Here is a 10,063-nt window from a genome sequence, read left to right as displayed (position 1 = left end):
CGATATGTTCGAAAAATACAGTTTCCTAATTTTGTAATGATGCTATTATAATAATATTTTAGACAGTAACGCACACATGATACGGCACATTTGGCGAGCCGCATTATTGATGCACATTTTTATAACCCTCGAGATGTCCCGTGGGCCTAGACAAGTGGCAAGCGATTATTATCGTAAACACCAACAATGTATGGGATTTGACATTAGTATTCGCTAGCGAAGCGTTGGCGTTTACAATGATCGCTTGCCACTTGTCTAGTAGGGCAGGCACTTACAAACCTTCCCTGGACTTCCATGTTTTAAGACTAAAATCAGCCAAATCGGTTTAGCTGTTCTCGAGTAATAGCGAGACGAACAAAATCAAAATCCATTTTTATTATGGATAAGTGGGATTTTTAGAACCTGTAGGTACTTGGAAAGTTTTATAAAATGCCAAGCTTGCCCGCTGCGCCTCATCATAATTTAGATAACATGAAAACAGTATTAAATGCATACAGATTGGACAGAAAATTTACTAAACCCAATGCTAATGTAATCTTTATACAATTATTTCTCCTCCATGTTTCCTAATAATATAAAATAAATACTATACTTATCTGTAACTTTTTAAGATAATAAATATTTAAGTAACAATATCAATAAATTTAACATCTGCTTCATTCCTACAAGAACTGCGTCATATTGATATATTCCATGCCACAACGTATATCTAGACTCTGACCGTCCTGGGACTTGTCACATAAAAAAAATAGAGACCATCATTACTACCTTTAAATATTATAAAATTGAAGTTATATACATACTACTTCAATTAAAAGTTTTCAGAACGATTCTACGTCTTCGAATAAAAATATAGGTGTAAATAAAATTCCTCGATTTGGAATGTAATTTTGGATATAAGATTTGTTTTGTGCGAATTTAATCTATGAGTTATCAACACATTGAGCCGGTCGGAGCGATTGAGCAAGTGCGTATGTGTACATCACCCACACACACATGTCACCCCGATACGATTTAAGTACCACACAATGTCATCACATCATAATTTAGAAAATAAATAATAACAACAAAAAATAACTTGTACATAAGTAGTCGTGGACTCGCATTACATGCTGTAAACGTGGAATGTAGAATTCAAAATTCATTTCTATTAGTCGATCACAATTAAGTATAATAACCGAAAAGAGGCTTCGCCTTCCGTATTCTTTAACAGCGTATGTAAAAATATATTAATTTGTACACTCTCTACGATAAGATATAATAAAACATTTGTATAATTCAACTATCGCACCAAAATACTTTGTAAATATCGTTCCCAATAACGTACGGTTAAGTACAGACAAAATCAATAAATAAAAATATAGAGATAACGATCACCACCCCTCCCCGCCAAAGTCTACTCTACCTAGAAATCTCTTAATATGGAATGCATACATTTCACATTGGAATGTCGAATCTGCCGCATAATTTGGAATCTTTCGCCGAGGCCGATTCGCAGCACTCGAGTAAATAAACCTAAATATCGATACGAATATCCCTCATTAACTAAAATTACCACTAAATAACCGAACCGTTTGAACTTTATAACATAGCTTCGGGGGGCGTTCAGCGAATAGCAATCCGAGCACTTCCGTGCCAGTGAGAAAACCTCAGAAAAGGAATGTCTTACAACAAATACTAAAATATCGATTAGGCGATTTACTCGTGTTCATATCACCTCGGTCTCGATATACACGAGATTCGGAGAATTATTGATCTATCAAAGAAGAATTTATTGCGTACATCCCATGTAATCAGGATCAAAGTATCGCACGAACACGAGTAAGTCGAGTACAGGACGAGTGACACCAAGGAGGCATTTCTTATATTATTCCCAGTATCTACAATCACCTACTTTTTTAATTTTAAACAGTCAAATTAAATTTATATTTTTTCTCTTGAAAATATTCAAGATTCAACCAGTCACGTCACAGCAAAACTACAACAAGCTGGGTCTTGAAGTTTTGCTGTAATAAAAATAGAGTTCTATTACTTTTTTACATGATAATTCAGTGAAAAAAATCTAAGGCGCGCTCTACACTCCTCGTGCAAATAGCCGGCGGACGCGAATTGCGCAAAACAATACGAATTACTTTTCCGCGTAATGTTTTATTTTATTCACGTGCTGCAGGCAAAGTATTGAGCGGGAATAGTTGAATATACCTCCTTGTATTGAACAGGAGGCAAAATATACCTCAGTTTAGGCCCATACTCATTAACCACTCTCATACTCCTACTCAATACCGATCGTAGGTAATACGCTGCCAGCGTTATGAGATGCTGTAGTGGATACTAGTTAGTAGAGTACGCTGGTATTTAAATTTTAGCATGTAGTACTCAAGTAACAGTTTGACTGCACAGTAAAGTGCACACGGCACTTAAGCACGACCTTACATGCTGAACGATACTGAGCAAAGAGCGGTTTAGTGTCACCCGTCCGATCGATCGCTACGCTTAGAACGGCCCCCCGGCTGCCAGTCATTGGTGGCTCTTGCTGAGCAGGTGCGTGTTGAAGTCGTACACGTTGCAGCACTGCTCGCCGCAGATGTTGCAGCGCCACGGGTCGGCGTCGCAGTGGCAGCCCTTGTGCAGGAAGTACAGCGTCGTGTCGGGGAAGGTGATGCAGCAGAAGGTGCACAGCAGGGGCTCGCTCCCGCCGGCGCCACCCGTAGACGTGATCGCACCCCCCTCGGACGGCGAAGCGCGCGCCTGGAACGCACAATTTATTATTTACAACTTTATACACCTATGGATACTATCAGAGAAGTTGATTCCTAGGCAGTTGACGAACCTACGTCATTACTCATTTGGTATTACGTCAATTCAATGTTATTTGTGATCAGATCCAAATTACGTAGGTCCGCCATCTGCCTATATGAATCAACTTCCCAAATAGTTCATTTTAGAGCTGAGTTTGGTCATAATGCATTCACCAGTTGCGAATGTCAAAAATGTATGGGATTTAACATAACACAACACACGCGGCGGCATGGGTCGTTGCCCGCTGGACCAATGTCGGTAGAAAATGAAACCTATAAGCCTAGTTCATAAAGTGGCATTTTATTTCAATTTTTGTCAGTCGCGGTCGCTTACCGCTTTGCTCGTAAAGGTACCTTAACTTCGCCATCGAAACTAGCAAATGCATTTTGACTAAGTACTCTGATCTACGGAAGCTGGATGATGGATTTGAATTTAGACCAAATCATAGTAACGTAAATCGTAATGTTTTACAAGAAATTCCATGAGTACTAATTGTACTATACTTATACAATGAATCTAGCATAATAATTTTGGGCCACAATAAGTTGATATTTACATGGACATGCCTGAATACAGAGAACTTAGTGAAGATACGCATTGTTAATTGAAGCACTACCACATATATAATAATCAGCCCTAGCAAAGCATTTTCCCGACTTTTGTTATTTGAAAAATATAGCCTTTGTGGCATCTTAATTGTTTAAAATACCACAAAAGCTATTATTTCCTTGTTAATCTACCCATAAGGTTTTAAGCCCGCACCACACTTCACGTACGAACCGCGCACGACCCAGCGAAATTAATGTCAAATATTGCGCGAAACGATACCAAATATTGCGCAAATACGATGCCAAATATTGCGCAAACACGATGCCAAATATTGCATGATAATTATGCTAACTATTGCGCGAAAATGACGCCAAATAGTGCACGAATATCTAAAGTATTAGGCGTGCGTTCGGGTGTCGGTCGTGGGCGAATCGCGCTTATAGTGTAGAGAGGGCTTTAGGGACCACCGGACAGTGCCGGTTACAGCACCCGCGAAGAAATCTTGCCCAGGGCGCTAGTAGTCCTAAGACTGCGGGGCCCCTTTTTATCCGTCGCCCTGGGTAGTAGCCCAGCTGCCCCGGAACACTTACATTGGCGCCGCGGTTGCGGCCGCGCGCCGAGATGCGCCGACGCAGGTCCTCGCGCAACAGACTCTTGAGCGGCGACACTTTGATGAGCGACGACAGGCTCGAGCTCACGTCGCGCTTGTCGCCCTCCTCCCTATCCGTGCCCTCCTCTTGTGCGTTCGGTTCCTGAACAATTTCGGGATCGCTTATTGTTTTTGAAGTAAAACTTCTTTACGCACGCCCGACTTGGAGAGAAGCAGGACAATGCGTGATGAGAGCATTACGAAAAGTATGATCGGGTGAGGCGAACGGAGAGGTGCGCGCGCACATTTCCTCAAAATTCTGTACGCATGCTCGACTTGGGGAGTAAGCTGGTAAATGCGTGACGAGAAAGTTACCAAAGTGTGATCGAACGAGGCGAACGGAGAGGTGCGCGTGCACATCTTCTTCTCTATTATACATACATATAGAAGGAGCTCAAGAAGTTTTACTTCAGTTGTGCAGTCTAAAGCACATTGTTTTTTTTAAGTTGCACATAACATTTACATCCGAATTTCGATGTCACGATTCGATTGTATCTTGATTCTTGACATCGTTAAATAAAGACGCTTCTACTCATGCGCGGTCACATTCCCAAATTTCTATTGTCCTAAGAAAGCACATAATATGATAACTTCAAATTCTTTATCAAAACATAGCTGGGGCTGTGTTAATAAGGTTGATTATTATTTACAAATCTATTGCTAATATGTTCATTAATCTTCATTTATAATAAAACGTTAAAACGTTCAGTACAAAGCTAAAATGCTGGATAATATGAAAATAATGGAAAGATAAACTGGTAGTAAAAACGCTGAATATTTGTCGACGCATTGCGTCATTGCTAGGTTTATAATTATGGCAATTGCGATAAAAAATTCAAATGTTGGGATTTCAAAACAAAACAATGAACTATACTTAAACAATAATATTATCTCGTACTAGCATTATAATATTTACACTATCATCACACAAGTTACAAACCTGTATTTAGGCAATGAATCTCATGTAAAGAGAAACAGAAATGAAAATAAAATATTTAAACATTAATTTTATATTTGATATTCTATGTCGAAGAGCTTGGCACCTCACATTGTGATTGATTTGTGTTTTTTGTGCACTAACCCTTATTCACAAATTTAGCCTCTACTGACTTCATCCACAAATTATGTCACAATAAATATAGGAAAAGGGCCATACATAACGTATGTTAAAATCATACACATACATATTATGTCACATGCTTAGATATGCACATCTTCCAAATCTTATGTTCATATGTAACCCAAAATTTTGAGCTCGGCAATAAACTCAGTATACTGACCAGGCGCGGTCCGAAGGGGGGGGGGGGGGGGCGCTCACAGGGGACATGACACCCCCCCCCCCCCCAAAATCTAAGGTCAAATTGAAAAGTCTCAAAATCTTGCCAAATAATAAAAGACTAGCTATCCCCACCACTGCGTCCGACCTTAGACAGCTGTCAACCCAGAACCGTCCGAGAGCGCAGATAAAAAGAAAATTAGTGTAGTGACTAGTATATAATATTAAGTTACAAAATTGTAAACTTTATTTTAAAAGAATAATTTTTCTCACTTTTTTGGTAAAAAGTGGAACCCGTGCGAGTTTCTTACGCCGGTTCTTCTCGCCGGGGTAGTTCCCGAACCGGTGGTAGGCATCAGGTAGACATTCTGAAAAAATTTGATTCAAATTTACTCAGAAATAAAACATTTTTTATTTATTTATTTTAGTGAGTGACCCCCCCCAAAATTTCAGGCTACGACCGCGCCTGATACTGACCTCTGCTTATGAGCTTATGACATCATGAGACTGACATATCTATGGATATAATATAGAATATAATATCTATATTGTACTGGTAAGACAACTGTGGCGAATGTCTCATAGTAATTGTAATAATGACATAACAAAGTTGTATACTGTATAGTGTATACAGAGTATACTGTAAATAATAAATGTCAATGCAGTGCCAGTAATCAGTATATTATCTCGGAATTAATCAACAGTATGGTGTCGACTCATGACGTCATGAGCTGGCGTTATACTGGGTTGTATTTGAAATACACACATATTAAGTGAATAGTCTTTTATCATTTAGATATATATTTTTGTAGAATACAATGCTAATCATGTAAAAATCAAAGTTTTTACACATTGGTTGCTGTGTCCTACTTTTCCAATGATTAATGAAAAAAAATACCTGTTTGATGGGTATAAGAGTGATAGAAGGTGTGATGTTGGCTGGTAAGCCGGTGGACAGAGAACTGCTTGGTACTGCGCTGTCGCCCGACGGCGGAGAGTTAGAGCGCTCGCCGTTTACTTGCGGCTCTGAAAAAGAACAATGTTCTTGTTGGCAAACTTTTTACCCAAGTTAAAAAAAAACTACATAACTTGAATCAGTGAGTACTGATAAGTTTCTTTTACTGTTATTTAGATTTGTTTCATAAAAATGATCTAGTAGCCATTTTAATTAACAGTAAGTAGGCTTTTATGAGAAAATTCTCAAATAAGCTGCATAACAGATGTAAATTTTTTTAAAACCAGTAAAAGCACAGCTTCAACATTACAAAGTTATTTACCAGTGTGATTGTTTTGTCCTGGTGAGAATGTTTCGTTGTTGTCAGCCATAGATATCTCGACATGTGGGGTAAGGTAGTGCATAGGTGGGGTAGCGTTGTCCACTGATCGTTCTCCATTGCTGTCGCCGCTGTCAGAGTATGCAGCTGCCACAGACACAGACAGGCCAGAACCTAGTGCTCCCAAAGCGCTGATAGCACTAGGGTCCATGCCATCAGCATATGCGGCATTGGCTATGCCGGCAGCGAGGAGGGAAACAGAGTTGTTGCCTGGACCAGGATTATCCAGATCAATACCATGCCTGTAACAAATATAAAAAGCTTACTAATCCCTTATTATACATAACCTACAATATTATTATTAATGTTACAACATTAAAATTTGTTGGTTATCTATACTAAAATTATAATTCTGCAGAGTTTGTTTGTTTGTTTGTTTGAATGCGCTAATCTCAGGAACTACTGGTCCGATTTGAAAAATTCTTTCCGTGTTAGCCCATATATCGAGGAAGGCTATGGGCTACATTTTACCACGCTAAGTCCAATAGGAGCGAAAAAATAGAGGAAAATGTGGAAAAAACGTAGGAAATTATATGAAAGGGCTTATTTGAACGCGCTAATCTCAGGAACTACTGGTCCGATTTGAAAAATTATTTCAGTGTTAGATAGCCCATTTATCGAGGAAGGCTATAGGCTATATTTTATCACGCTAAGACTAATAGGAGCAAAGAAATAGAGGAAAATGTGGAGAAAACGGAGGAAAATTATTTGAAATTGCTTATTATCTTTACTATCTACTGGAGCAATTTTTATGTTATATGGCAAACATGAAGAATAGACCATGTGAAGGAACAAAGGCTATTTTTTGCGGAAAAATGTATGGTTGCATGAAATTCCTAAATTGCGCAAGCAAAGCCGCGCGGAACATCTATATATGTATAATAAAATCGTAGGAAAGTCAATTCTGTACATTGAATATTTTTGTACAATAAATAATACTTGGGATGTGAATTGTGGTCGCGGGCAACAGCTAGTAAATTATATAATAATTATTAATTTTTATTAAGATAGTTATATTTCACAATGATTTTTCTATAGGCAAGTGTTTTTAATATAACACCTAACAGAATGTTTGTATTTTTGTGATAACTGATAACCTTCAACACCTTAACCACCTTAAAACAACAGTTTTGCAGTCTAGAGAGGTACCACAGTAATTAAGACTAATATTTTTTAGTAATATAACTTTTACAAAATAACTGAATATCAATTTATTATAATTATTATTCATTTACCTGTTGAAGAAGTGCACTCGAAGGCTCTTCATAGTTTGTGCACGATAGCTACAAAGCGGGCAAGTTTTAACGAGGTCATGTTGACCGACATGCTCATTCTGGAAATGTGCACGCATGGCAATCTGTCTCTGGAATCCTCTATTACATATAGGGCAATGATATGGCAAGCTTTTGGTGTGTGTCGTAAAGTGCTCAGCTAGGTGATCTTTCCTGAAGAATCTTTTCTGGCAAACCCGGCACTCGTATGGTTTGACACCTGTATGACGCATTTTGTGACGACGCATGTTAGCACCATTGGAAAACTTCATATTGCAGACATCACACTCAAATAGTTTTCTGTGTGGTCTCGCATCTGTGTTGTTTTGGGTGGCAGCCACATTGTTGTTGTCCGGTGAACACTGCGCCATATGAGTTGTTAGTGCTCTGCTACTGAGCGTACTGAAACTATTGCAGGTGGTACATTTCAACAATGTACCACTTCCCCTTTTGGGAGTCTCTTTGCTCGCCGCTGGCACCTGAAAATAATGAATAATATATTACATAAAGTTATGTAATAATTGAATGAATAAAATGAATATATAACATGCCAAACTGTACTTATTGTGGTGCTCATGATATAATTTGCAAATTATATTCTTGGGTTATTTAGCATTTGACTTAAATTCTTATGAATTGACCTGACAGATGATATATAGTAAAATTTCTTAAATGCATCAAAATATACAATGTTGACTTTGTATAATTAATAATAATAATAATATTTTAGTAAACAATATTTGCATTGAAAGTTAAGTAATCAATTGTTTATGAGATACATGATAACATTTTAATGATAACTGTTGTAGAGCTCAAACACTGGTGTTTGGTAACAACTGACAATTACTATGAAAATTGGATAATTTATGTAGCCTTAAACATTCGATGAAAACAAAAATATGATTGTACTTTACAAGTATTTCTGTACACTCAGAAAAATAATTGTGTAAGATAGATAACATGAATCTATTACAATGTTTTTACATTGGATCATAACAAAAGGACAGCTGATTGGTTAGACACAAACATGATATTTCTTTGTAAATGTTATGGTTGACATAAAATATTTATCCTAGATTTTTATTCCAAGTAAAAATTGTAGAAAATTATATTGTTTACAGAAAAAAAGTAAAGTGCTGTTTGGTACAAGTACCTAAATGTAGCTACATTTTTGCATCCAAGAAATTAACACAACATGAAGTTTATTACAGGTATACTCACCGGTTCATTTTTAACAGCAGGTAAATTCGGTGACACGGTGCCAGAATCGGCCTCTGTTTCCCCTTTTGATGACATCACATTAGATCGCGGACTCCACGATCATCACTTTCCCGCCTCACCCGACTAAAACACAGGTGTTAGGAACATAATGAAACCTTTAATATTCCAGAAATCATCTCTACAAATCGCAGATTACAACGTATTCACGCGATATCAACTTTGACGAAAGAATGGCGAGGTGACCTATTTACGAAAACACGAATTATCGACTCGCGATTAGACTATTTATAGACGTTATCTACTGTATCCTGAACACATCCCGCACCACTCGAAAGGTTTGAAACGAGAAACATCAAGTTTTTAAAACAATCATAAAATCAACACACTCACGATAGCTTGTCTTGATACGTCGACAACCAGAACAGCGGTATTTTAGGGAGAGATCGCTATGTGGCCTAATTCAACGCATGAACTCTATGCACAAAATACGTGTTACACGAATAACTGTAAATGCACAAATAAGTGGGTCCCCACCATTACCTAAAGTTATTGGGGCAGGTAAATAAATGTATTATTTATTAATTTATCACAAGTTTAGTAGTTTCTAAAAGGAAATCACTGACATTTTACATATAAATCCATTTTTGTAATCTACACTACGGTCATCCTATGACGGTTTTCCATAATTCCATTCCAGTTGCCACAGTCACAGGCCACAGTAAAGTTGCCTCATGCCTGTTTCCAGACTTTGGCTGTTGCCAGTTGCCACTTGCCACTTTTTTAAGCCCACTAAACATTAGTCGAATGATTAAAAAAAAAAATTATCTAATTATTTGAATAAACAATTTCTTTTCCAATCAAAATATTATATTTTATTAAATGTTATATTTCAAGATTTTTGAATTAAAAATATTGTTTGTAATGAAATATTATGAAGTTTTTTTCTCTACTCCAATACTCTCTC

General features: G+C 37.5%; 1 protein-coding gene across 1 annotated transcript; it reads right to left on the bottom strand.

The window, feature by feature from the left end:
* Positions 1–287: 287 nt before the first annotated feature.
* On the bottom strand, positions 288–9,800 carry LOC121728696 (zinc finger protein ztf-16-like). The gene is made up of 7 exons (XM_042116929.1): positions 9,490–9,800; positions 9,100–9,222; positions 7,843–8,357; positions 6,551–6,849; positions 6,172–6,299; positions 3,939–4,100; positions 288–2,748 (listed from the first exon to the last, which is right to left on the bottom strand). The coding sequence occupies exons 2-7, from the start codon at positions 9,172–9,174 to the stop codon at positions 2,518–2,520; spliced, it is 1,410 nt and encodes a 469-aa protein (XP_041972863.1). The 5' UTR covers positions 9,175–9,222; positions 9,490–9,800; the 3' UTR covers positions 288–2,517.
* Between the last annotated feature and the right edge of the window lie 263 nt (positions 9,801–10,063).

Source organism: Aricia agestis, chromosome 7 (genome assembly GCF_905147365.1).
Source record: "Aricia agestis chromosome 7, ilAriAges1.1, whole genome shotgun sequence".
In the NCBI taxonomy this organism is placed as follows: Eukaryota; Metazoa; Arthropoda; class Insecta; order Lepidoptera; family Lycaenidae; genus Aricia; species Aricia agestis.
This window is presented reverse-complemented; position numbering and strand designations above follow the sequence as displayed.

Coding starts and splice junctions, on each gene's coding strand:
- LOC121728696 (XM_042116929.1), bottom strand. CDS start 9,174: ATGTCATCAAAAGGGGAAACAGAGGCCGATTCTGGCACCGTGTCACCG. Junction 8,358..9,099: donor CTGCTGTTAAAAATGAACCG/GTGAGTATACCT, acceptor CATTATTTTCAG/GTGCCAGCGGCGAGCAAAGA. Junction 2,749..3,938: donor GCCGCAACCGCGGCGCCAAT/GTAAGTGTTCCG, acceptor TGTGCGTTCCAG/GCGCGCGCTTCGCCGTCCGA.